The sequence below is a fragment of the Palaemon carinicauda genome, chromosome 37 (genome assembly GCF_036898095.1).
Source record: "Palaemon carinicauda isolate YSFRI2023 chromosome 37, ASM3689809v2, whole genome shotgun sequence".
NCBI lineage: Eukaryota > Metazoa > Arthropoda > Malacostraca > Decapoda > Palaemonidae > Palaemon > Palaemon carinicauda.
Genome location: NC_090761.1, coordinates 56,086,010 through 56,112,621, shown reverse-complemented (window position 1 = coordinate 56,112,621; position 26,612 = coordinate 56,086,010). Strand labels below are relative to the sequence as shown.

At 39.1% G+C, this 26,612-nt stretch overlaps 2 protein-coding genes across 3 annotated transcripts in view; one reads left to right on the top strand and one right to left on the bottom strand.

Annotated features, from left to right (window-relative positions):
• LOC137629702 (transmembrane protein 62-like) overlaps positions 1-23,517 on the top strand; it is a 113,841-nt gene extending 90,324 nt beyond the window's left edge. Inside the window, exons 12-15 of one of the 2 annotated variants that reach the window (XM_068361260.1) lie at positions 12,062-12,180; positions 12,601-12,656; positions 15,174-15,277; positions 23,219-23,517. In XM_068361260.1, the coding sequence (XP_068217361.1) occupies positions 12,062-12,180; positions 12,601-12,656; positions 15,174-15,277; positions 23,219-23,247 (308 nt within the window). In that variant the 3' untranslated portion in view covers positions 23,248-23,517. Of the gene's footprint in view, positions 1-12,061; positions 12,181-12,600; positions 12,657-15,173; positions 17,988-23,218 lie in introns of those variants that run through there. The other variant, XM_068361259.1, reaches the window with a different exon arrangement.
• Polr2J (DNA-directed RNA polymerase II subunit RPB11) lies at positions 9,207-11,010 on the bottom strand. The gene is made up of 3 exons (XM_068361261.1): positions 10,747-11,010; positions 9,843-9,992; positions 9,207-9,403 (listed from the first exon to the last, which is right to left on the bottom strand). Exons 1-3 carry the CDS (start codon positions 10,822-10,824, stop codon positions 9,275-9,277), a joined length of 357 nt encoding a protein of 118 aa, XP_068217362.1. The 5' UTR covers positions 10,825-11,010; the 3' UTR covers positions 9,207-9,274.
• Positions 23,518-26,612: the final 3,095 nt, after the last annotated feature.

Here is a 26,612-nt window from a genome sequence, read left to right as displayed (position 1 = left end):
ACAGTTTGAGGGGGGCAGGACTGTTCAAAACTCCTGACAAACATAGAGATGTGTCTAGAGGAGCCCAGGTCGATGCCCTTCCGAAGGAAGACTTGACCCAAGGCTGCTCGTACTCCTTTTATAGCTGGGATTGACATCCCTATCTCGTCTCTGAGATATACTAGAAAGTCTACGATATCTGGGACTGAGGCTTTGAGGGGTTTTATGCGCTTCGAAGCGCACCACTTCGTGAAAGAGGCCCACTTCGCTTGGTAGACCGCTGCCGACGACCTTCTCAGGTTTCGCGACATCCTCTTAGCCGTTCCTGACGAATATCCTTCCTTCCTCAGGAGGCGCTCGATAGTCTCCAGGCGTGAAGGCGTAGAGACTGTGGGTTGTCGTGGAACCTGAGAAAGTGTGGCTGTTGTCGAAGATCTGGCCTGTCGGGGAGTGGCCACGGAGGATGGTTTGTCATGTCTTTTAGGGACCGTCTCCTGCTGAACTTCGAACAGGATCTTGAGCGGGAACGCCTGCTCCTGGACCGCTCCCTCCGTCGCCGATGTCTCCTCCTGGTTTCCTCTTCTGAAGAGAACGAAGCCCCACCATCCGAAGAGCCCGACGAAACTGTACCACCCGCATGACGGGCAGAAGCGGGGGCTACGGAGGGCTTCGCGACTTGCTGCGTACCAGAGGTCGAGGGTTGTAGGAAGGTTTCTGGAACCGCCGTCAAAGGAGCTGGAAAAGAGGTTTGGCGCCCTACACTAGGGAACCAGGTATCCAGCCCCTCTTCCATCCGCATTGGGGACCTACCTGGCGTTTTAGGGAGCTTCCACCCGAAGGGCTCACTTACCGTGGAGTCCAACTTACCCTGGGCGTCACCAGCCGCTGAAGAACCTGAAACACAGGCCCACGAAGCGGGCGAAGAAACAGGCACAACATTACTACACCACAAGGGGTCGTCGGAGGAAACGTGCCCCCCAAGCACAAGGGCAGAGTCTCCAGAACCCCCAGACACAGCACTACCAGGCCCCCCACTAGCCTGAGAAGTCCCAGCAACCCCCACTTCACACACATTAGACTCCTGGGGAAGAACCCTCGGCTCTTTCCCCGCAACGGACTTACCTCGTCCCCTACTCTGGGTAGGGGAAGTCGAGACAGAAGCCCCATCGGACCGTCCACTGGGTGACGGTAACGGCGAAGAGATGCTAGATTTCCTGGGCGAACGTTTCGACGACTTCTTCTTCTTAGTGCCGTAACGCACCCACTGTATCTCACTCCAACTAACACACTCAATGCACGTATCCGATGGCGAGCACATCCTGCCCCTACAGGAAGAGCAAAGGGAGTGAGGGTCTTCTTCGGGCTCGGAAAGGAACGCTCCACACGACTTTCCGGCTCTAGGCCCAGGACAACGGCGGATCTGCTCCATAGCACACAACCACAAGGCACAGGAACGAAGGGAATCAAAGGGATACACTTGGGAAGCACAAGGAAGGGTAGTGAACACGCAAGAACACAAGGGATAAGCACAAAGATACCATGCGGGACACATGAGGCGGACACAAAGGGTCGAGAGAGACGAGAGCGACGTGAGAGTATGGTATCACGTCACGACCAGAGAACTTACTGGCTAACGGGACCCAAGCGGACCTCGACCTAGCTCAAGGCTACCCTCGGGGCACGTTCTCTCACTCCCGGGTTAGCCCTCCATAGAAAACGGGTGTAGGGTATACTACACAAAACTCTGGTCGGTAGAGAGGAGATTACAGGCAACTCCTAAGAAAGTAGTTCGAGGTAAGTATTTGTGTTGGAACAATCTATAATTTCATATTTATTCCTGAATAGAACCATTTGATAATCTTTCTTGTCAAAAGTAGGTTCAGGTTTGCATTTGATAAATAGTTCCATTCAATTTTTCTCTTGTTACACGTTTCAAATGACGGTAATGTTTCTGTGGCTACTTTTGACAAGTGCTAAGCTTAGCTTTTCCTACCAGTAAAGAGGTGTCAGCAACGGGTGTACATCATTAGCATCATCATCATATATATATATGCTTTTATTTAACATTCTCCATTTATGAAGTTAGACATCTGCAACCTCAGTGAGTATAAAGGGCAAGTAAAATAATGTTAATTCCACTGAACCAAAAAGAAAGGCTACTTGTTATGATTCAACAAGTACTCTACTTAATCTTTCTATTAAGTATATCCACTAAAATTGTTATCATTTTGAGGGAAATTGTGTCTACACCAAAATTTTACGTTTGAGAGTACTGTACCATAACCCTTCCAAAGCTCACAAGCCCCTTGTTTCTCTAAAATGGAATATCTAATAATTCTTTAGCCAGTATTACTGAAGATCATCAGCTGACTAAACTTTCTCAAACAACTGTGACCACTGTCAATGATAACGATCTCTCCAAATCCCAATCCAATAGGCCTGAAATTTCAAGTGTTGCAAGATTGTGCTGCAATTCATTATTATGATAAAAATGTTATTTTCATTAGTAAAATAAATTTTTGAATATACTTACCCGATAATCATGTAGCTGTCAACTCCGTTGCCCGACAGAAATCTAAGGAGGGATACGCCAGCTATCACAATACTAGAAGGGGGTGTACTAACAGCGCCACCTGTGGCCAGGTACTCAAGTACTTCTTGTTGACACCTCCTCAATTATTCCTCGATCCCACTGGTTCTTTATGGGGAGGAAGGGAGGGTCAATTAAATCATGATTATCGGGTAAGTATATTCAAAAATTTATTTTACTAATGAAAATAACATTTTTCAATATTAAACTTACCCGATAATCATGTAGCTGATTCGCACCCAGGGGGGTGGGTGAAAACCAGTGAACAAGATTAAAGGATAGCCAAGTATCCCCACATTTCATATAACAGTTATCTCTAATAACAAATGAAATAATAAGTACCTGGTAAGGAAGTCGAATTGAACCGTTACTCTGCCTCTTTTTTAAGTTCGTCTTCCTTACTGAGCGCAGCGTTCCTCTTGGAGGCTGAATCAACCCAAGGTGCTAAAGTATATAGGGTTGCAACCCCTACTAAAGGACCTCTACACAACCTTTAACCCAGGCGCTTCTCAAGAATGAATTGACCACCCGCCAAATCAAAAGGATGCGGAAGGCTTCTTAGCCTACCGTAACAACCATAAAAACAACAAAAGAATTCAAGAGAAAAGTTAAAAAGGTTATGGGATTAAGGGAATGTAGTGGCTGAGCCCTCACCTACTACTGCACTCGCTGCTACGAATGGTCCCAGGGTGTAGCAGTTCTCGTAGAGAGACTGGACATCTTTCAGATAAAAAGATGCAAACACTGACTTGCTCCTCCAATAGGTTGCATCCATTACACTCTGCAGAGAACGGTTTTTATTAAAGGCCATCGAAGTAGCTACGGCTCTTACTTCGTGGGTCCTTACCTTCAGCAATGCAAGGTCTTCCTCCTTTAAGTGAGAATGTGCTTCTCTGATCAGAAGCCTTATATAATACGAAAGCCCATTCTTGGACATGGGTCTCGAGGGTTTCTTGATGGCACACCATAAGGCTTCTGACTGTCCTCGGAGAGGTTTAGACCTCTTTAGATAATATTTGAGAGCTCTGACAGGGCAAAGAACTCTCTCAAGTTCGTTACCTACCATGTTGGAAAGGCTAGGTATCTCGAACGATCTAGGCCAAGGACGTGAAGGAAGCTCGTTCTTTGCTAGGAATCCAAGCTGGAAAGAACATGTAGCAGACTCGGTCGTGAAACCAATGTTCTTGCTGAAGGCATGAACCTCACTGACTCTTTTAGCTGTTGCCAGGCAAACGAGAAAAAGAGTCTTGAGGGTAAGGTCCTTGAATGAAGCTGACTGGAGAGGTTCGAACCTAGATGTCATAAGGAACCTTAAGACTACGTCTAAATTCCAGCCTGGAGTGGAAAGACGACGATCTTTAGACGTCTCAAAAGACTTAAGAATGTCTTGAAGGTCCTTGTTGGAAGACAGGTCCAAACCTCTATGGCGGAGAACTGAGGCCAACATACTCCTATATCCCTTAATCGTAGGAGCTGAAAGGGATCTCTCATTTCTAAGATGAAGCAGGAAGTCAGCTATTTGGGTCACAGAGGTATTGGTAGAGGATATTGAATTGGCTCTACACCAGCTTCGGAAGACTTCCCACTTAGACTGGTAGACCCTACGAGTGGAAACCCTCCTTGCTCTGGCAATAGCCCTGGCTGCCTCCTTCGAAAAGCCTCGAGCTCTAGCGAATCTTTCGACAGTCTGAAGGCAGTCAGTTGAAGAGCGTGGAGGTTTGGATGTAACCTGTCTACGTGAGGTTGACGTAGAAGGTCCACTCTTAGAGGTAGAGTCCTGGGGAAGTCTACTAGCCATTGTAGTACCTCTGTGAACCATTCTCTTGCAGGCCAAAGGGGAGCAACCAGCGTCAGCCGTGTCCCTTCGTGCGAGACGAATTTCTGCAGAACCTTGTTGATTATCTTGAACGGAGGGAATGCGTACAGGTCGAGATGGGACCAGTTCAGTAGAAAGGCATCCACATGAACTGCTGCAGGGTCTGGAACAGGAGAACAAAACAGAGGAAGTCTCTTGGTCATGGAGGTGGCAAACAGATCTATGGTAGGTTGACCCCACAAGGTCCAAAGTCTGTTGCACACACTCTTGTGGAGGGTCCATTCCGTGGGAATGACCTGATTCCTTCTGCTCAGACGATCTGCTGACACGTTCATATTGCCCTGGATGAACCTCGTGACTAGAGAGAGGTTTCGACTTCTTGACCAAATGAGGAGGTCCCTTGCGATCTCGTAAAGGCTCCTCGAATGGGTCCCCCCTTGCTTGGAGATGTAAGCCAAGGCTGTGGTGTTGTCCGAGTTCACCTCCACCACTTTGCCTAGCAGGAGGGACTTGAAGTTCAACAGGGCTAGATGAACTGCCAGCAGTTCCTTGCAGTTGATGTGGAGAGATCGTTGTTCCTCGTTCCACATTCCGGAGCATTCCTTTCCGTCCAAGGTTGCACCCCAGCCCGAGTCCGATGCATCTGAGAAGAGATGAAGATTGGGGGTCTGAATGGCCAAGGATAGACCCTCTCTGAGAAGAAGGTTGTGCTTCCACCACAGGAGAGTGGTCTTCATCTCTTGGTTGATAGGGATAGAGATTGCTTCCAGGGTAGAACTCTTGTCCCAATGAGCTGCAAGGTGGAATTGAAGAGGGCGGAGGTGGAGTCTGCCCAGCTCGACAAACAGGGCTAGGGACGAGAGAGTCCCTGTGAGACTCATCCACTGTCTCACTGAGCAACTGTTCCTCTTCAGCATGCTCATGATGCACTCTAGGGCTTGGCTTATCCTGGGGGCCGATGGAAAAGCCCGAAAACTCTGACTCTGAATTTCCATTCCCAGATACACGATGGATTGTGAGGGAATGAGTTGAGATTTTTCCAAATTGACTAATAGACCCAGGTCTCTGATAAGGTCTAAAGTCCAATGAAGATTCTCCAGACAACGACGACTCGAGGAGGCTCTCAACAGCCAGTCGTCTAGGTAGAGGGAGGCTCTGATGTTTGACAAGTGAAGGAACTTGGCTACATTCCTCATCAGAAGGGTAAAGACCATAGGAGCTGTGCTTAGGCCAAAACACAGGGCTTGGAATTGGTAGACGACCTTTCCGAAAACGAATCTTAGGAAAGGTTGGGAGTCTGGATGAATCGGAACGTGAAAATAAGCATCTTTCAAGTCCAATGAGACCATCCAGTCCTCCTGTCTGACCGCTGCTAAGACCGACTTGGTCGTCTCCATCGTGAACGTCAGCTTGGTGACATACTCGTTGAGAGCGCTGACGTCCAGGACAGGTCTCCAACCTCCTGTCTTCTTGGCCACAAGAAAGAGGCGGTTGTAGAAGCCCGGGGATTGATGGTCCCGGACTACAACCACAGCCTTCTTCTGCACAAGAAGCGACACCTCCTGGTGCAAAGCTAGCCTCTTGTCCTCCTCTTTGTAGTTGGGAGAGAGGTTGATGGGCGAAGTGGTCAGAGGTGGTTGAAGGAAGAATGGAATCCTGTAACCGAACCTCAGCCAACTGACAGACTGTGCGTCTGCACCTCTCATCTCCCAAGCTCGCCAGAAGGTCTTGAGTCTGGCTCCTACTGTCGTCTGGAGAATCGGAGAGTCAGTGTTTTCCTTTGGATGGCTTGGATCCTTTCCTGGACTTGCCTCTGTAAGAGTCTGGACGGGAGCTTCCTCGGCTGGGGGCTCTACCACGAAAGGGCGGTATGAATCTAGTCGCAGGAGTATCAGTCACTGGGGAGCGGTAAGTCTTAGGGGCTGAGGTGGAAGCCTTAGACTTACGAGCCGAAGAAGCCACAAGATCGTGCGTGTCTTTCTGAATCAAAGCAGCCGACAAATCTTTAATGAGCTCTTCGGGAAAAATAAACTTCGAAAGAGGAGCAAACAGAAGTTGTGAACGTTGGCAAGGGGTAATGCTGGCGGAAAGGAAAGAACACAGCTGTTCCCTTTTCTTCAAAACCCCTGACACGAACAAGGACGCTAGCTCGCCCGATCCGTCTCTGATGGCCTTATCCATACAGGACATTAACAGCATGGCAGAATCTTTGTCCGTATGGGAGGTTTTCTTGCTGAGGGCCCCCAGGCACCAGTCTAGAAAATTAAACATTTCAAACGCTCTAAACACTCCTTTAAGCAAGTGATCCAAGTCCGAAAAGGTCCAACACACTTTTGAGCGTCTCATAGCAGATCTTCGAGGCGAGTCTACCAGACTTGAGAAGTCAGCCTGGGCAGAGGCAGGTATTCCCAAGCCTGGTGCTTCCCCTGTGGCATACCAAACGCTCGCTTTCGAAGTGAGCTTCGTTGGAGGGAACATGAAGGAAGTCTTGCCAAGAAGTTGCTTAGACTGCAGCCATTCCCCTAGGATCCTAAAAGCCCTCTTGGAGGATCTAGCTAGGACAAGCTTGGTATAGGAAGACTGAGCTTGTTGCACTCCCAGCGAAAACTCAGATGGTGGAGAGCGGGGTATAGCTGAGACAAAATGGTCTGGATAAACCTCCCTGAGAAGAGCCAAGACCTTGCGAAAATCAAGAGACTGTGGAGAGGGTCTGGAGTCGTCCACATCCGAAGAGGGATCAAGGTGTGCTTCCTCATCATCCGAAATCTCAACCCCAGAATGAGGCGACGGGATCGGATACGAATGCTGAACCGCAGAGTCAAAACGAGCAGGAACAACAACAGAGGTGGAAGGAGGAGGTGCAGCAAGTTCCTGTTCCTGTGGTATGAGTGAAGCGTGAATAGATCGAGGCTGTGCAGAACAAGGTAAAGTTCCAGCAAGCAGAGATGTCTGAGTAGCAGGATCAGGGTGCACGGGTAGAGCTCGGTGCAGCAGCTGAGCAGACTGACTCACAGGTGGAAGAGGTTCAACATCGTACGCCTGGCAGATGGAGCTGCGACTGGGTGCAGCGAGTGCAGGCGGGTGCAGCACAGGCTGAACCGGTGCAGGAGGCTGGTGCACCACCGGTGCAGGCGGGTGCAGCAAAGGCTGAACGGGTGCAGGAGGTTGGTGCACCACCGGTGCAGGCGGGTGCAGCACAGGCTGAACGGGTGCAGGAGGTTGGTGCACCACCGGTGCAGGCGGGTGCAGCACAGGCTGAACGGGTGCAGGAGGTTGGTGCACCACCGGTGCAGGAGGGTGCAGCACAGGCTGAACCGGTGCAGGAGATAGGTGCACCACAGGTGCAGGAGGTGCAGCACTCTCAGCACGACACTCACGCATCAGGTCCGAAAGCTGAGCTTGCATGGACTGAAGCATAGACCACTTGGGATCAGCAGAGACAGTAGCAGACTGAGGTAAAGCCATAACAGTGGTTGCACCACCGGTGCAGCTCTGTTGTACCTTACTCCTCTTGGGCGGAGTACAATCGCTAGAAGACTGAGGCGAGTCAGAGCTGAGCCAACGACTGCAACCTGGCTGAGCACTCGTGGGTTGGACTCTGCGTTTAAGAGGTCTAGAGACCTGAGACCAACGATTCTTCCCCGAGAGAAGATCAGCGGACGAGCGGAAGACGGGCTCAATCGTCTGCAAGTGGGAGTGACGGTCTGTGGTAGACACGCCCGCAACCACTGAGGATGATTCTGTGCGCCTAACAAGGCCTGCCGAACCCTTATGCCCTTCGACATTGCTTCTCCCCTGGGCTTGGGAGCTTGCAAGAGGTCCCGGACTGGGAGAACGACTGGCTCGCACAGAAAAATCCCCACGCACCACACTGGCACTAACACTAGTACAAGGCACTGCACCGACACTAGCACTCGTCACAGCACTGGCACTAACTTCACCCACTGCACTCTTGGCCTTCAACTCTTTCACTTCGGCCATCAGAGACTTATGGTCACTTACCACTGACTCTACCTTATCGCCTAAAGCCTGAATAGCACGTAAAACCACTGACATATCAGGCGGAGGGCACACAGTAGGATCGGGGGTAGCCACTACAGGGGTAGGATCAGGAAGAGGATCATGAGATGAGGAAAATAAAGAAGAGTGAGAAGAACTCCTCCTAGCTCTAATTCTCTCTAACTTAGAAGAATACTTTAAAAGTCGGACAAAATCCAATTCCGAAAGACCGGCGCATTCCTCACATCGATTTTCTAACTGACAGGGTCTGTCCCTACAGTCAGAACAAGCGGTGTGAGGATCTACCGAGACCTTCGGAATACGTCTATTGCAAGACCTACAACGTCTATGGGAGGGGGCTTGCGAAATGTCAGACATTTTGTTTTCAAGAGAAGTCAAAGGGAGATCCAAAAAACAAGCAAAAATTCGTTAACCGTTAAACTGAATTAAATAAAAGCTATCTAGCTAATATCAGAAGGTTTCCAGTAATGCGACAGCCGTAAATCAAAGAGAATACATCACCAAATAAGCGAGAATAAACTCGAAGACCATGAGCGTATCCCAGAACGTCTAGCCGGAGGCACGACAGAGGAATAATTGAGGAGGTGTCAACAAGAAGTACTTGAGTACCTGGCCACAGGTGGCGCTGTTAGTACACCCCCTTCTAGTATTGTGATAGCTGGCGTATCCCTCCTTAGATTTCTGTCGGGCAACGGAGTTGACAGCTACATGATTATCGGGTAAGTTTAATATTGAAAATATCTTTGCCCAGATAACTCAAGGTTATCAAAGTATTTTCTTCAAGGTTACTAAAAACCTAAATTTACAAAAAGACTTTATTTTCATCACAAGTCTTAAAAATAAACACCATGGATATTGGAAGAAGAAATTTAATCAAATCCTTCCTTTTTCTCTCGAATAGCTTCCCTGAATCGCTCCTCCAATAGCGACAGTTCAGATATAAGATCTGTAATTGCATTCATAAATGCGTCGTGAGGTGTGTAACTGGCATCAGATGTCTGCAATATAAATGGAAAATCAATATAAGTGGTTGAAGTAAATTTTAACGAACAAGTTTTCATACAATTCTCATTTTTTGTCTGCAATATAAATGGAAAATCAATATAAGTTGTTGAAGTAAATTTTAACAAACAAGTTTTCATACAATTCTAATTTTTTGTCTGCAATATAAATGGAAAATCAATATAAGTGGTTGAAGTAAATTTTAACGAACAAGTTTTCATACAATTCTCAATTTTTGTCTGCAATATAAATGGAAAATCAATATAAGTGGTTGAAGTAAATTTTAACAAATAAGTTTTCATACAATTCTCAATTTTCTAATGACACTTGACCAATGAGGAGTGGTCTTCTGTGCCAGACTTAACTGACATACAATTCGCAAGTTTCTAATGACACTTGATCAAGCATTGAAAAGGTTTTCTGTACCAGACATACCTGAATCCGTAAAATTACTTTATGTTCCAGTGGATGGGGATTTTTGTAACCCGTGAACATAACATTAGGATCCTTCAAGAGTTGCAAGCGAATCATGTTTCCCAGTGTGTGATCCTCTTTATTGATAGTATAAATAGCAGCATTTGGTACCTGGAAGGAAAGAATTATCTTTAATAATTGAGAAGATTTGCTTCAATTAACATGATTTTTATCAACTAACAATTGATAAATCGTTGTAAGGAAACCAAAATATTAGCCGTCTCAAGTTAAAATGTCTATAAAACTTTTTTTTTGTATTTTTAAAACGAAAATAAGCCAAAACAAATATTACTTGTGTATTAAAACTTCCGAATATATACTACAAACCTGAAATTGTCAATGAATTGTAGTCATTTATCTCTTGAAAATAAATTTTATTTTCCTTAGAATAGTTGCAAAAGAAAAAGTTATATTTAAATATTTTAACACAACAAATATGACAACAGTGATTATATTTAACCATTTTAACAGAAAATATATGTTTTCCTGTAGGAAATAACGTGATTTAACCGGTTTTCACCTTCATTTCATCCGTAATAACAGCAACCAATTCGTCAACTTAAAGTTAGCCGAATTGGTTGATCTGTTTGTTTGTGGTTGAAGTGAACTTCAAATTCCGTTAAATCACGTTATTTATTATAGGAAAACTTATATTTTCTGTTCGAAATCACACCCTGTAATACAACACAAATTTACCATTAAAAAAAAAAATAGTTAAAGCTAGCCTATCAGTTAGTCAAAAGTAGCTTGACCAAGTTAAATTGAGACTATTCAGGGCTGAAATACAATAAAAAAAAAAACTTCATCCTACTATGGTTAATTAAGCAACGGATGGGTAGCAGTCTCAATGGCTACTTCAACTTACTTTGGTATCAACTTCTTTGATGATTTTCTTCTCTCCCTCGAAGAGCAAAAATGACTCGAACGTTGGTGGCGCATTCATATTTAAGTGTTACTTGGAATCTCCTTGATGTAGCCTGGATTTGCAACGTAGCCCTGATGGCTAACTATTAGCAAATAATTGCCAGCAGTTTAAAGAGAGAGTTTACTAGAAAATTCGGGAATGCTAAGCTACGCAATTTTCTGCAACACGACTGTTTATATTTGTTTTGGTTGTCAAGTTTCTACCCTTCAGCATTAGAGGAGACCGTGTGTTTTCTTGTGTGATGATTCTCAATTAAATGTAATGTCTCTCATTTTAAGCAAATTGTAGAACAGGATATTATTATTATTATTATTATTATTATTATTATTATTATTATTATTATTATTATTATTACAATCTAAGCTACAACCCTAGTTGGAAAAGCAAGATGTTATAAGCCCAAGGGCTCCAACAGGGAAAATTAGCCCAGGCAGGAGAAGAAAAAAGGGAAATAAATAAGCGATATAACAATTAATGAAAATTTAAAATAGAATATTAAAAAAAAAACATTAATAACATTAAAACTGATAATTAACATATTGACTCTAAGAAGACTCATGTCAGCCTGTTCAACAATAAAACATAATGCTGCAAGTTCTAACTTTTGAAGTTCTACTGATTCAACCACCCGATTAGGAAGATCATTCCACAACTTGGCCACAGCTGGAATAAAACGATAGTTGAAACAAGATGCTTTAAGCCCAAGGGCTCCAACAGGGAAGAAATACCCCAGTGAGGAAAGGAAACAAGGACATAAATAAACTACAAGTGAAATAAAAAGCAATGAAAATAAAATATTTTAAGAACAGTAACATCATTAGATTAGATCTTTCATAGGCCTTTATAAACTATAAAAATTTAAAGAAAACAGAAAATTAATATAGAACAGTGTACCACCAAGCAAGAGAATGCTTAATAAGAAACAGTAAAGCAAAATTTACATGTATCTTGTATGAATTTCTACAATTACCTACTGTTATATCTACAACATTAATGACAATAATATATATATATATATATATATATATATATATATATATATATATATATATATATATATATATATATATATATATATATATATATATAATGTATATATATATTATATATATATATATATATATATATCGTACTCCTTAATCATCTTTGGAGGTGATAGCACCAGTACTGTACAGCCCTCTGATTTGTTTGTGTGTATGTTTAGAAAGTTACTGATTTGATGTTCAACAAACACTATTCATTTGTATCAATACAGGACCGTGGTACGTGGGACGCCTTGCGGGAGATATGTATGGCGTTGTGTTCATGTGGGGAATATTTGTTGGCTCCACGATTCTTCCGGGAGAATTGACATATCCGGATGCGTTTTTCCTGGTAAGCATGGGATATTCTATATTGAAGTGGTTTGATATAAGTAGTGTAGAATGCTGTACAAAGAATTTGTGTCATCAACTTTATATATCATTTTTTGACCTAGGAAACATCTTCATTTATTTTACATCCTTGAAATAATGTTCATAACAAAAACATATGGATTACCTTAAATGTTTAGATTATAATGTTCATAACAAAATCTCATACAGATTATTCTGAATATTTAGATTTTTTTTATAATTATGATACTGTATGTCAATAGTTTATTCTAAAAGTTCAATTGCTTCACAGCCTTTTTATGGATTGAACAGTGCTAGCATTGCAATTTTAATACATACAGTGTTGATTATATTGCCTAAAGAGATACTGTATATAATGAAGTTAATTAGTACCATAACTGTACCCTTTATGGATTTTCAGTGGACGACACTACAGTTTCCTGCATTTCTTCTCATCTTTATTAAACGTTGGATGAGGTGAGAAAAGTTTAACATTTTATTTCATAAGTCATGAAGCCCCTGATAAAACTCAGAAATAGATCATTTGAATGTAATAAATGTAAGAGGGCAATTGCAAAAAAAAATGTTTAATTAAAATTCCTTTCATTTCTGAAAAACAATAACTTGGTTAGCAATTTATGTGACATAGAAGACGTCACGGACACATCAAACTTTTCTGTAAGTTTTTCAAAAGAAACAATTTGATCTGAGGTGAAGGGGATCATTTTTCCCTTTCCTATGAATTACATGTACTTTGTGTAAATAATAGTGCAGCTTTCATTATTAACAAGTTTGATGAATACATGCATTAATTATATTAGAAGTATATCCCATAAATTGTTAGAGTTTTTTAAGCTAGTTTACAATTACCGGTACTTGATCCGGTTTAATTCTTTCTCATCCCTTTGCGTAAGCACTAGTTAAGTTTTCATTACTAACAAGTTTGATGAAGACATACATTAATTATGATAAAATATATCCCACAAATTGTTAGAGTTATTCTTGTTAATTTGTCATTACTGGTAGTTGATCTGGTTTAATTTTTTCCCATTCCTTTTATAATACTGTAATTTGAATGACAATGCTTGGATTGGTGCGCTTTTTTATCTCTTAAATGGTTTATTATTATTATTATTATTATTATTATTATTATTATTATTATTATTATTATTATTATTATTATTATTATTATAATTATTATTATTATTATTAAATGCTAAGCTACAACCCTAGTTGGAAATGCAGGATGCTATAAGCCCAGGGGCTCCAACAGGGAAAATAGCCCAGTGAGGAAAGGGAACCAGGAAAAGTAAAATGTTCTAAGAACAGTAACATTGAAATAAATATTTCCTATACAAACAACAAAAACTTTAACAAAACAAGAGGAAGAGAAATTAGATAGAATAGAGTGCCCGAGTGTACCTTCAAGCAAGAGAACTTTAACCCAAGACAGTGGGAGACCATGGTACAGAGGCTATGGCTCTACCCAAGACTAGATAACAATGGTTTGATTTTGGAGTGTCCTTCTCCTAGAAGAGCTGCTTACCGTAGCTAAAGAGTCTCTTCTACCCGTACCAAGAGGAAAGTAGCCACTGGACAGTGCAGTAGTTAACCCCTTGGGTGAAGAAGAATTGTTTGGTAATCTCAGTGTTGTCAGGTGTATGAGGAAAGAGGAGAATCTGTAAAGAATAGGCCATTCAATTAATTCTTAACCCTTTTACCCCCAATGGATGTACTGATACGTTTCACAAAACTCATCCCTTTACCCCCATGGACGTACTGGTACGTCCTTGCAAAAAACTGCTATTCACATTTTTTTGCCATATTTTTGATAACTTTATGAGAAACTTCAGGCATTTTCCAAAAGAATGAGACCAACCTGACCTCTCTATAACGAAAATTAAGGCTGTTAGAGCAATTTAAAAAATATATATTGCAAAATGTGCTTGAACAAAAATGCCTGTGGGTTAAGGGTTGGAAAGTTCCAAATAGCTTGGGGGTGAAAGGGTTAACATAGAAAAATAGGCTTACAAAGATGACAAAAATATATTGTAAAATAGTTTTATTGATTTTTTTGTAAACCGTTTTGAATCCTTCTACGGCCTTAGTCAGTAAGATAACTCTTAAGTGTAATTCAGTTGTCTCATTAAAGTGTTCATTGTTGCTGCTGTTGACTGATGAGAAAATTTATATGTTTAAGATTTACAGAAATGTAATTCCATTTTCCCTTTCATGTTTATTATTTGTAAAACTGTAATATATGTTCATTATTGAAAAGAGCCCCTTGAATACTTAAATATTTTACTGGTTGCATGATAATTATTATTATCATTATTATTATTATTGTTATTATTATTATTATTATTATTATTATTATTATTATTATTGTGAAACATCTTGCTTTAATCTAGTACATGCCTGTAGTCATTCCTTTGTTTGAGTTGTCTGCCTGGTGGAATACTTGAGGAGCAAATGTTTTTATGTTGACCAGGCTGACATGAGTCTTTTTATTGTTTATATATGACATATCTGTTATTGACATTGTTAATAGTTTATATAGGACATATCTGTTTTGACGCTGTTAATGTTTTTAGAATGATTTATTGTTAATTTATTCCCATCATTTATTTTTTTCCTTTCCTCACTGGGCTCTTTTTTTCCCTGTTGGAGCCCTTGGGCTTGTAGCATCTTGCTTTTCCAACTAGGGTTGTAGGTTGGCTAGTAATAATAATAATAATAATAATAATAACTAGTTTTTGCACTATGCTCATGCTTCTTGGTTTATATTGCCCTTTGAATATTCGTGCCCTTTTCAAAGAAATTCAAAGGTGCTCACAACACAAATATTGTTTGTAAAAATTTTTTGTACCAGATTAATTTTGGAGACATTTCCTTGATAGGACAAGCCACAAAATAGTAATAACTTATTCAAAGCTATGTAAATGTAAACCTGAAGTTGTATTGCTATTTTTTTCATACGTTTCTTCTCCTCAGTTTGGATGTAAATAGAAATCGATGCAACACCTGGCTGGTGACCTTTCTTCTGACAACACTCGGTCTCCAGTTACCCTGTATCTTGGCTTGGCTCTTCCTTGACAGTATCCTTTTGAACGGACCTATTCGTCTTGGTCTTTTATTGGTTGTGATATATTTATGGAGGAAGTTTTAAAGAATTTTTTTCCAGTTAAGTATTATAAAGATTCTTTTTTATTGAATACAATACTCTACAGAAAACCACAAGTTTATTGTCCATTAGATTATTGTTAGGTAATATCCTGACACATTTATATATAGAAGAGGTACCGGTTTGTAAATTTTGTGACGAACATTGTAAAATTGTGTCAAGTTTATGTTTTTTCTTTGAAAGATAGTAAATGGTGTCAGTTTGTACTGTTTGTTGAATATATGTTTAACAGTATTTTTATTACGGATGTTTGTATCAAGTACAATGGAATGTAAGGTTGTTATTTACTCTTTGTACTGTACAAATTTGAAAATTTCAACATTACCATAACTATTGTTCCAGGAAATTGTATACTGTAGTTATTTTGATTCTTTTTAGTATCCGAGACAGGAAATATTAAATCAAAAGAATAGCTTTTTTCAAAACTTTACCCAAAAATTTATTGGATTATTTTCAATCTTTACATTGTTTTATAATGATTCCATGTAATACACTCACTTTATACTCATAACTTTGTTGCTGTTTCAGAGCGAAGCAGCAATGTGTCCATTCATAATGACAGTCAAGAGGAGTGGTATATTATAAGCTTTTATTGACTCGTTTCAGAACTTTTCCTTACTCGTAAGAGCCTAGATATCCTAAAAGGGGTGAATAATTTCCCTTACAATCTCATGACCATTAGAAGGATGTACAGATAATAATTTTAGGTGTTTAGTTTAGCATCATTCTTGGTCAAATATTTCCAGTAAGCAGTGAAGTTTTCCAAAAGCTCCTTTCTCCTTTTGTAGGTTGTGAATCCTTTGGTATTTTATCCTTTGAGAGTCTTAGCCACGATTTGATGTTTGTAGGAATTAAGATCCTGAGATACATAAGTCTCGCAGATAGTGTTATGGCGCAGCCCACTGAAAAAGGTAATGTTCTTAATTGTGTGTGGCCTTACATACTATTGTCTGTTGCATCCTGTCAAATGACAGGATAATGTGGTTCATTGATGTACCATTCTTTGACCACAATGCCTTACGGTATCTTATTAAGAAACAAGAAAGTTAAGATTTTGTAGAATTTGCAAGGCAACAGACGCAAATTAACTTAGTGGCTTCAGTAATTAAACTTCTAAGGTCATAATTTAGTGGAGATGTAGACAATTCAATATGCAAGTAGAAATGGCTGCCAATTAGATTTTCAAATAGAATAGTTTACATTAACACTTGGTAGTAGGCCTTTAGGCTGTAAAGAAAATTAAGCCAAGCTTATAGATGTACAGTATACAGAACTTTAAAACAAGAACTATCCTTGTACTCTTTTTGTTTGATTGTAATGAAGAGAAATCATTTAGAAATTAAGGATCTCTATAAACACGACATGTGTTTTAATTTACAGTATTTATGTGCAGTATACAGTAACTAACAGTGACATTCATGCACACTGCGAGAGTACTGCCCATTGTCAGGGATTTTAGTCTTACCACTCTGTAAATAAGTAATTTACTTTACCACATTGTGCTAGGTCTATAATAACTTTAAGAATGTTGGGCTTTATCCTATACCTGTTCTGCACCATTTAAGATTCAAAATAACTTCTCCTTCATGTAGTGGATCACTGATTCACTGCAAAGAACCGGGACTGAATTATTATGTTTCCTTTCATTTCATGCATTGGCCCATCTGTACTGAGCATGTTTTACTACTTGTTACTGCATCCCTACCTATGAAGAACTCATAAAATAGTATTTTTTCTCCCAAAACATTTGTCTATTGCTGTGGTTCAAAACTTTCCAGTTAGAGATTTTCATGGAGCAATCTTTTATTACATTATTTCCGGGTGTTAAGAAAATACACCATACCTTTTTATGTGGTTGGTTCTAGTACATACTAACTTGTTAACCTTTCCAGCAAAGCAGCAATTTTTACATTCAATCTTCGAATTATTATTATTAGCCTATGTTCAACCAGAACTCTTCGTGAGATTCTGTTCTTTCATAAGATTACCTGTTGTTGTATATTGTCTGTTGTTGTATATTGTCCTTTCCATTTTTTACCGTCCATTCTTTTATACAACTAATTTATTTATATGTTTATATCTTCATTGATTTCTGTTCCAAGTAGTGTGAAAATGCATCTTCATTATGGTGTTGAGATTAAACACTGTTATTCCTTTGAGTTCATGCTACAACTTTTTATGTTTTCTTTTTCTGAAAAAAGTTACTGTCTGCCATGTTTTTTCTTTCTAAAGGGTCTCTCTATACCTTTGACCCCTTAGTAATATCCATGTATTTATCTTTTTCAGCGATGTTTTGTTTGTTTGTTGCTTTTTATTTTCTTGGTTAGATTCAACTGACATGTAATTTTCCTGTGTCAAATTTTATCCTTGTTTGAATCTACAGCACAGCATTTACTGTACATCTTACCTGAAGTTATTAACAGTCCTTATAATACTTTTATTTCTAAGGACGATATTGGTCAACGTATTATTTCTGAAGCAACAAAAGTAATATACACTACATAATATATGCTGAAGCAACGAAACTAATATACACTACATAATATATGCTGAAGCAACGAAACTAATATACTGTACACTACATAATATATGCTGAAGCAACGAAACTAATATACTGTACACTACATAATACAGTGATACCTCGGTAGTCGAACGACTCTATACTCGAACAATTCGGAGTTCGACCAAAATTTTCGAGAAATTTTTGCTGCGGTGCTCGACCAAAAATTCGGTACTCGACCAGCCGAACACGTGACGACCGCATGGGCTTTGTGATGATCGCGCCATCTCGGCCACTCTCGCTTGTTCGGGAAGCATCAGTTCTCTCGAGAGCGTCACTCAGACAACGCGCGATCAGCATTCGTTGTGATTTAGTGATTTTCAGTGCTTTTAATTGCTTTTTTAGCTTTCATAATGAGTCCCAAGAAAGTAATGAGTGTTAAGGGGAAGGAGAAGAGGAAAACAGTGCGAACAACGATCGAGTTGAAGAAGGAAATTATAGCGAAATATGAGAATGGTGTACGAGTGTCCGATTTAGCGGTAGAATACGGAATGGCGAAGTCGACCATTTCTACGTTTTTAAAGCATAAAGAAATGATTAAGAAGGCGAATGTTGCAACGGGAGTTACGGCGGTAACTAAGCAAAGGCCACAAGTGATTGAGGAGATGGAAAAGTTGCTTTTAATATTTATTAAAGAAAAACAGTTGGCCGGGGAAAGTGTTAGTGAAGCGTTCATTTGTGAAAAAGCGTTGCATATCTATGAAGAATTAGTGAAGAAAAGTCCGAGTACCAGTGAAAGTGATTCATTTACATTTAAAGCGAGCAGGGGTTGGTTTGAAAAGTTTCGTAATAGAACAGGTATTCATCGTGTTACTAGGCATGGGGAGGCAGCTAGTTCGGATCAAATTGCAGCCGATAAATACGTGGGGGAATTCGATCGGTACATAAATGAACAAAATTTGATCGCACAACAAGTCTTTAATTGTGATGAGACTGGGTTATTTTGGAAGAAAATGCCAGCCAATACGTACATTACCAAGGACGAGACGAAGATGCCAGGTCACAAGCCAATGAAAGATAGGCTAACATTGTTGCTGTGTGCAAATGCAAGTGGCGATTGCAAGATCAAACCCTTGTTAGTGTACCACTCGGACAACCCCCGGGTGTTCAAACGAAATAATATTTGTAAAAGTGCACTACCAGTTATGTGGCGCTCGAACACTAAATCTTGGGTCACAAGACAATTCTTTACTGAGTGGATAAACGAAGCGTTTGCCCCCCAGGTTAAGGCTTACCTCATTGAAAAGAGCTTGCCAATGAAATGTCTTCTGGTTATGGACAATGCTCCTGCACATCCTCCAGGTCTCGAGGATGACTTGAAAGAAGAATACAGCTTTATCAAAATCAAATTCTTGCCCCCCAATACTACTCCCATACTCCAGCCCATGGACCAACAGGTCATTTCAAACTTCAAAAAACTCTATACCAAGGCCCTTTTCAGAAAGTGTTTTGAAGTGACCAGTGACACGAAGTTGACCCTAAAGGAATTCTGGAAGGAACACTTCAGCATCCTCAACTCTGTTAACATGATTGACCAAGCTTGGCGAGGTGTGACCTATAGGACATTGAACTCTGCCTGGCGTAAGCTGTGGCCATCATGTGTCACAGAGAGGGAGTTTGAAGGTTTCCAACCAGAGGCGGGTCCAAGCACTGCTACCCCTGTAATTTCTGATGACACTGATGTCGTTGAGGAAATTGTTGTCATGGGCAGGAGTTTGGGGCTTGAGGTCGACAAGGATGATATTGATGAGCTTGTAGAAAGCCATTCTACCGAGTTGACTGTGGAGGAATTGTTGCACCTGCAACAACAACAGCAGCAGGATCTGATTGTGGAGCAGGAATCTTCAGAAGAGGATGAGGTAAGGGAGGATGTTCCAAGTTCTCTCATCAATGAAATTTGTTCCAAGTGGGCAGATGTGCAGGCTTTTGCTGAAAAATACCACCCAGAAATTGCAGTAGCAAACCGGGCAGTGCATATGTTTAATGATAGTGTCATGTATCATTTTCGAAGAATACTGCAGAGGAGGAAGAAACAATTAACAATAGACCAGTTTTTCACAAAAGAAAAGAAAGCTGCTACATCAAAGCCTGTTTCTCCTCCAAAGAAGAGACAAAGAAGAGAAGAAACCCCTGAAATAGATCTGCCCACCCTTTCATTGGAGAGAGAAACAACTCCTGAAGGAGAACTACCCCGCCACATCATGGAAGGGGACTCTCCTTCCAAGCAGTAACCTCCCCCTTCCATCCTCTCCACATCCATCCCTGTATGCCATCGAACCGCTGCTCAAAGGTATGTTCACTACAGTACAGAAAATGGTTTAAAATTGTTTTATTTTAGTACAGTAAATGGTTTAAAATTGTTTTATAGGATTTTCTGACCAATTTCATACACATTTAGATAATTATTGTTGTTTAGGTACACGTTTTATTAATATTTTGGGCCTGTTCGAGTGCTTGGGAACGGAATAGAATATATACCATTATTTCTTATGGGGAAAAAAAATTCGGTACTCGAACAAATCGGAGGTCGAACACGGATCTCGAACGGATTATGGTCGAGTACCGAGGTATCACTGTATATGCTGAAGCAACGAAACTAATATACTGTACACTACATGACCCGCCCGAGAAGTGGTTCACTCGACTTCAGTGGAGGGTTGGATTTAAACCCAAAACAAGTACATAATATATGCTGAAGCAACAAAAGTAATATACACTACATAATATATGCTGAAGCAACAAAAGTAATATACACTACATAATATATGCTGAAGCAACGAAACTAATATACTGTACACTACATAATATATGCTGAAGCAACGAAAGTAATATACACTATATAATATATGCTGAAGCAACGAAAGTAATATACACTATATAATATATGCTGAAGCAACGAAAGTAATATACACTACATAATATATGCTGAAGCAACGAAAGTACTGTAATATACACTATATATTTTTGTTCCAGGTGTGAAAACAAAATTTCAATTCAGTATCATGCAACTTTTGTACATAAAAATGTTTAAGCATATAGAAATGTCTTTTCTCAACTTGGAGGAGAAATCTAATAATATAGGTAGTAGGCTCAGATTTCTTTATTTATGGTAGACAACATTAAAAATGTACTGGTATATACTGTAGTACCCATGAATATGCAGTATGGGGAATAATATAGTACCTGGATTACAAGGAAGTTTCCACAATCGCCTCGCTTTTTTCACATAATTTACACTTGCTGGGTATTTTAATTGACAAACCTCTTATGAAAGCTAATATAATTTATGTAACATTGGATGTATACAGTATGTAAAAATTTTCTTATTTGCTAATTTTTACTTTTAGACCCAAACTTATCAAACGTGCAGAACCCGATTAAGTTACAGAAATGGAAGTGGTGAATCGTATAGGTTTCTATTATCGTTATTATTACTAGCTAAACTATAACCCTAGTTGGAATAGTAGTATGCTATAAGCTCATCGGTTCCAACAGAGGAAATAGATATTGCTTTGATCCTACATTTAATGATACTTTATTGTTAGGTGACAACACATTCATAACTATAAAGTGAACTGAGACTTTTGTTCAATTTGTGTAAAACAGTAAGTTCATATCAGTCATAAAGGTTTGTTTAGTTCTGCTTACATAAGCTACTTTGGTATTTTATATCTTTCTGTGATACAATGACATAATTACTTGTTTTATCAATTTACAATCTGAATTGTAGTACATGTTGATGAATTGTGACATACTGAAGTAATCCTGGTAATTTGGTCAATTATTCCCCATACATGATTTTAGAAAAAAATAAAAGGTGTAATATAACTTATATATGAAAAAGTAAACGAATATATTTTGTGTTTCAACTCAAATATTTAACTTCTTTCTGTATATTGCCGATATTGAGGATAGCAGACAATTCAAATTTGTCATAGCTGATGAATAAGTACCATGGTATGTTTGCACAAGTTATTTCCAGTATTAATAACCGATGTATCTGATAGCCTTTGTGTTTAACATATATCTGGACTGCACAATCAGAGCATTTCCTACAACTGTCTTCTGTGTCATATGTATTGCATAATTTTGAGTCCATTTTTTATATTTCTCATTTTTGTAATTATAATGTATTCACATATCAGACAGACCATTTTCATATTCTGTACATATACAGTACTGTAAAATGCTTTGGTTCAAATTGCTGAGAAATTTACATGTTACATTAAAAGAAGAGGAAAATTCATCTGGGTAACAAATTTACTTGTAATATGTTGTTTGCCACAACAATTTCTGTGACCCGCCAAGCTAATTAAGCAGCACAAAAAGGAAGCATGTATTTAGGAGCCTCGAAAATTAGCACAGTAGTAGCCCTTTTAAGGTTAAAGTGCTCTGTGACCTCCAAGGACATTCCTCTGAAAGGTTAGAACAGAAAATCCATGTCCAAACCTCTTTGACAAATGGCAAAGAACCTTTCTTGGTAAAAGAACACTAATAATATACAATGCTTTTTAAATTCTGCCATTACAAAATATGTTAGCTGTGGAAGTGCTTCAACAAATGATTTCAGGTTATCTTCATTTGGGAGGTTTATCACAGATTTAAAGGTAGTTCAGTTAAAATCCTGAAGTGAAAATATCATGTGATAACTTGGGTATTATATGTGTTTTTTTTTTCAACAGTATCTGATACTTTGATGTAAAAACCATTGATAGATTTTATAATTTGAAATTTGTCATAAAATTCTAACACCTATATAAAACACTGTAAAATTCTAAATTCCTATTCCCACTGACTGGTTAGATATAATCATATGAGTTTCTGCTAGAGGACAGCAGTACAGATGTAATTTGATTTTGATGTCTTATTAAAAGCTTTATTGGGAGTTTGCAAAAACTGTAGGAAGTTCCTTGTAGTCTTGAAGATTATATAATGATTTCTAGTCAACCTTAGCAATTAAGATTAACTATAGATTACTTTTAAACCCTAAAGTAACAAAAGCTACTCAGTATCAGATTTAGTCATTGATCTAAGGAAAAAGTATCAGTTTTAGTCATTAATCTAAGGAAAAAGTATCAGCTTTAGTCATTAATCTAAGGAAAAAGTATCAGTTTTAGTCATTAATCTAGGGAAAAAGTATCAGCTTTAGTCATTAATCTAAGGAAAATTTTGGGAAAGAAATTGGCTTACAATGATATGTTGCTCTTTTTACCTTATGCAATGTTAATGAATTGCAATAAGAAATACCATACTCAAAATTGAATCCAGACGAAATCCCTAACTCTTAGTTATCAGTTTTATACTGTACAAGACTAGTGCCATGACTGTGAACTGCCTCTGAAAGACCACTGCTTGCCTCGTTATCTGTTACTTCAGTTTGAATTGTATATCAGCTGTCAAAACCAGTAGATTAAGGTTTATGCCAATTAATGATATGTAGTGTGCAGGAACACACTGTGTTTAATGCCGTTAACTGATATGCTTCATACTATACGCCAGTGAAACATCTGATCTTATTTTACCTATTCACAGCCTTGAACTGTTCAGTGGTAGACTAAAATAGACATCAAGAGAAGAATAAAGTCTTTCATCTTTTCTTATTATAACTCTGTAAAAGGATCCCTTCAACTCACTCTACCACAATGTTAATAGCTGCCTTAACTCTGGATGTGGACTCAGAGGTGTTGGTTTCATTTATCAGCTGTATATCCAGGATAGCTAAGGTCCTGGAGGTTCCATAAGATCTTTGACGTACCCATTATTATTTTTTTAACAGCTATGAAGCTCTAATGCACTGCACATTGTATCTTACACAAGTATAAAATCAGTATTGCAACATATAGTCACATTCATCCTAAATGCAATTCTATTATCAACAGTATTGTGTGTGTCTGCACAGGCGGAAATTTGGCTGGTGCTGACTGAAGCGTAGATTTAGAATAGATTAATTATAATGAGACCATTCCACCTAGTGCCTTTAGCCCTCTGTCTGAACAGTCTCATTAGAATTAATACAGTTTAAATTCAAGCTTAGCTGATCCTGCTTTCACCAGTCAAGTCACTACCTGTGTTGATGTAGCCATTCAACAGTCAAATATCAATCATTTCTATCAATGATAGAAACTTGGCTCTTTCAAATATTTTCTGTGCAGCAGAAATATGGATTGGAGTTCTGTTTCAATGATAGGTATTCTGACTATAATACAGTACAGTCCCTGCTTACCCAATATGTATTTGCCCAGTTGAAGCTGCTTACTGTTCTACATTCCATCAGAAGAACTTGAAATAACAATTTTCAAACATCCTATAGGCTACCGTTGATAGTTTTGAAATCTGCCTACATTTCTCATATGGGATGAATGCCAGTCTTAATAGCAATCTCCCTGCGTATGTTAAATTGTCCAGGTATGGATTAAAAGAGTACAGAGTAGGCTGCTTCATAAAGGAAAAGGAGAGATTAAGGGTGCTGGATATCAGAACTAACACCATAGCTTCCACACTGCAAGAAGTCAAGGCAGCTAATGAAGCCATAGCAAAGTGAGTAAATCATACCTTGTAATGAGGGTTACTTGCTAGAGAGAAAGACTGTTGAGTCCTTTTATGGATGACTCAGTTCAGGGCTGACTTAAGGTGCGTCCATAGATGCGGCAATTCGGCAAGAGCTGGCTGAGCCTTAAATTTGGAATGCATTGATTTTAATGAGGATTTTATTGGAATCAGGGTATTATGAATTTGTGGTTTAGTCTGCATCAGCCTAATTCCTACTTTTGGGGATGTAGCCTAAGACAATATAGCATAATTCAAGTGAAAAAAAAATGTAATTAACTAAAACTATCAAGAATTTTTTATATTTAAGTTTGTATATTTAACATGAAATATACCGTCAAAGCCAGATGACTGTAATAGCATCTAAAATAGCTATTATAATTAATGTGGACCTTAGGGTTCAGTACTAGTGTCTCCCAAGTATTACAATAATGGTAACAGACATAATTTAATTTAGACAATGTCTTCCAGTGGTGTTTGTGCTTCATTGTAGAGCTCTAGAATTTAGTTATACTAAGACATGAATTGTATCGCTAATTACAGTTCACATCTCCTTACTATAAGACAAATTTACAGTGTAAGTCACCAAGAATCAGCAGCATGATCAAAATACAGTACTTTATAGCAATAATTGAGGGTGATATTATTATAGCAGCCATGCAATAAACACGAATAAAGTAGGAGTTTTCATTCCCCTTTATATCAGAATCGTTAGGTATTTCATATTGTCACTACATGGATTTAGTTTTATGACTTTCATGTAGATTTAATCAGGATATACCTATTGCTATTTTGAACAGCTTTTTGAATAAGAAAAATATTCCACTATTTTGAAAGTAAATTCTTAAGTAGCTCCAGCTAAGTAGAGTGTCTAGTTCCATAATTATTCACATCAGTGTTCAGTACAGTTTTTTATTTGCCCCACTCGTTATCTTAGAACTTTTATTATTTACATTGCTATACTGTACAATATTCTCATTATTAGCAGAATCTACAGTATATGTACTATCCATAAATACAGGTTAAATGTCAAAACTTTTTGTAAGCGCAAGTAAAATCTTTCATTAATTGATTTTCAAGTTCCTTTACAAATGTGAATCCTATTTCAACTGCTTAAATTTCTTAACTTTACTACCCATAAAATATGTTTGATACAAGGCACCCATACAGGGTATAGTAACATCAGTGCACTGTGGTCATGACATAATGGTCCTTGCAGTAACCTTTGGACCTTTAGCTCCACTTGCTTTCTATCATCCCTGTGTTCCATCTTACTGTCCAATCTCATTTTTTAACTTCATAGCGCATATGCTGGGTTTTCCTAGTTGCAACTGGGAATAAATGGCATCCCTGTGCCAGGATATATTGGGGCAAAGTCATAAATTTAATACAATTCATTATAAGGAGTTTTATCAAAGGCTTGGCTATTTGTTACAGAATGAGAGGGAAAGAATTCACCCTCTTAATTATTATTATCATTATTATTATTATTATTATTAATTATTATTATTATTATTATTACTTGCTAAGCTACAACCCTAGTTGGAAAAGCAGGATGCTAAAAGCCCAGGGGCTCCAACAGGGAAAATAGCCCAGTGAGGAAAGGAAACAAGGAAAAATTAAATATTTTAGAGTAACATTAAAATAAATATCTATATAAACTATGAAAAATTGAACAGAACAAGAGGAGCAATAAGATAGAATAGTGTGCCCGATTGTACCCTAAAGCAAGAGAACTCTGACCCAAGACAGTGGAACACCATGGTACAGAGGCTATGGCACTACCAAAGACTAGAGAACAATGGCTTGATTTTGGAGTGTCCGTCTCCTAGAAGAGTTGCTTACCATATCTAAAAGAGTCTTTTCTACCTTTACCAAGAGGAAAGTGGTCACTGAGCTAAAAAAAAAAAAAAAAAAAATTCAGGACAGTGCCCCTTAGGAGAAAAAAGAATTGTTTGGTAATCTCAGTATTGTCAGGTGTATGAAGACAGAGGAGAATATGTAAAGAATAGGCCAGGCTATTCGGTGTGTGTAGGCAAAGGGAAAATGAACCGTAACCAGAGAGAAGGATCCAATGTAGTACTGTCTGGCCAGTCAAAAGACCCCATAACTCTCTAGTGGTAGTATCTCAACAGGTGGCTGG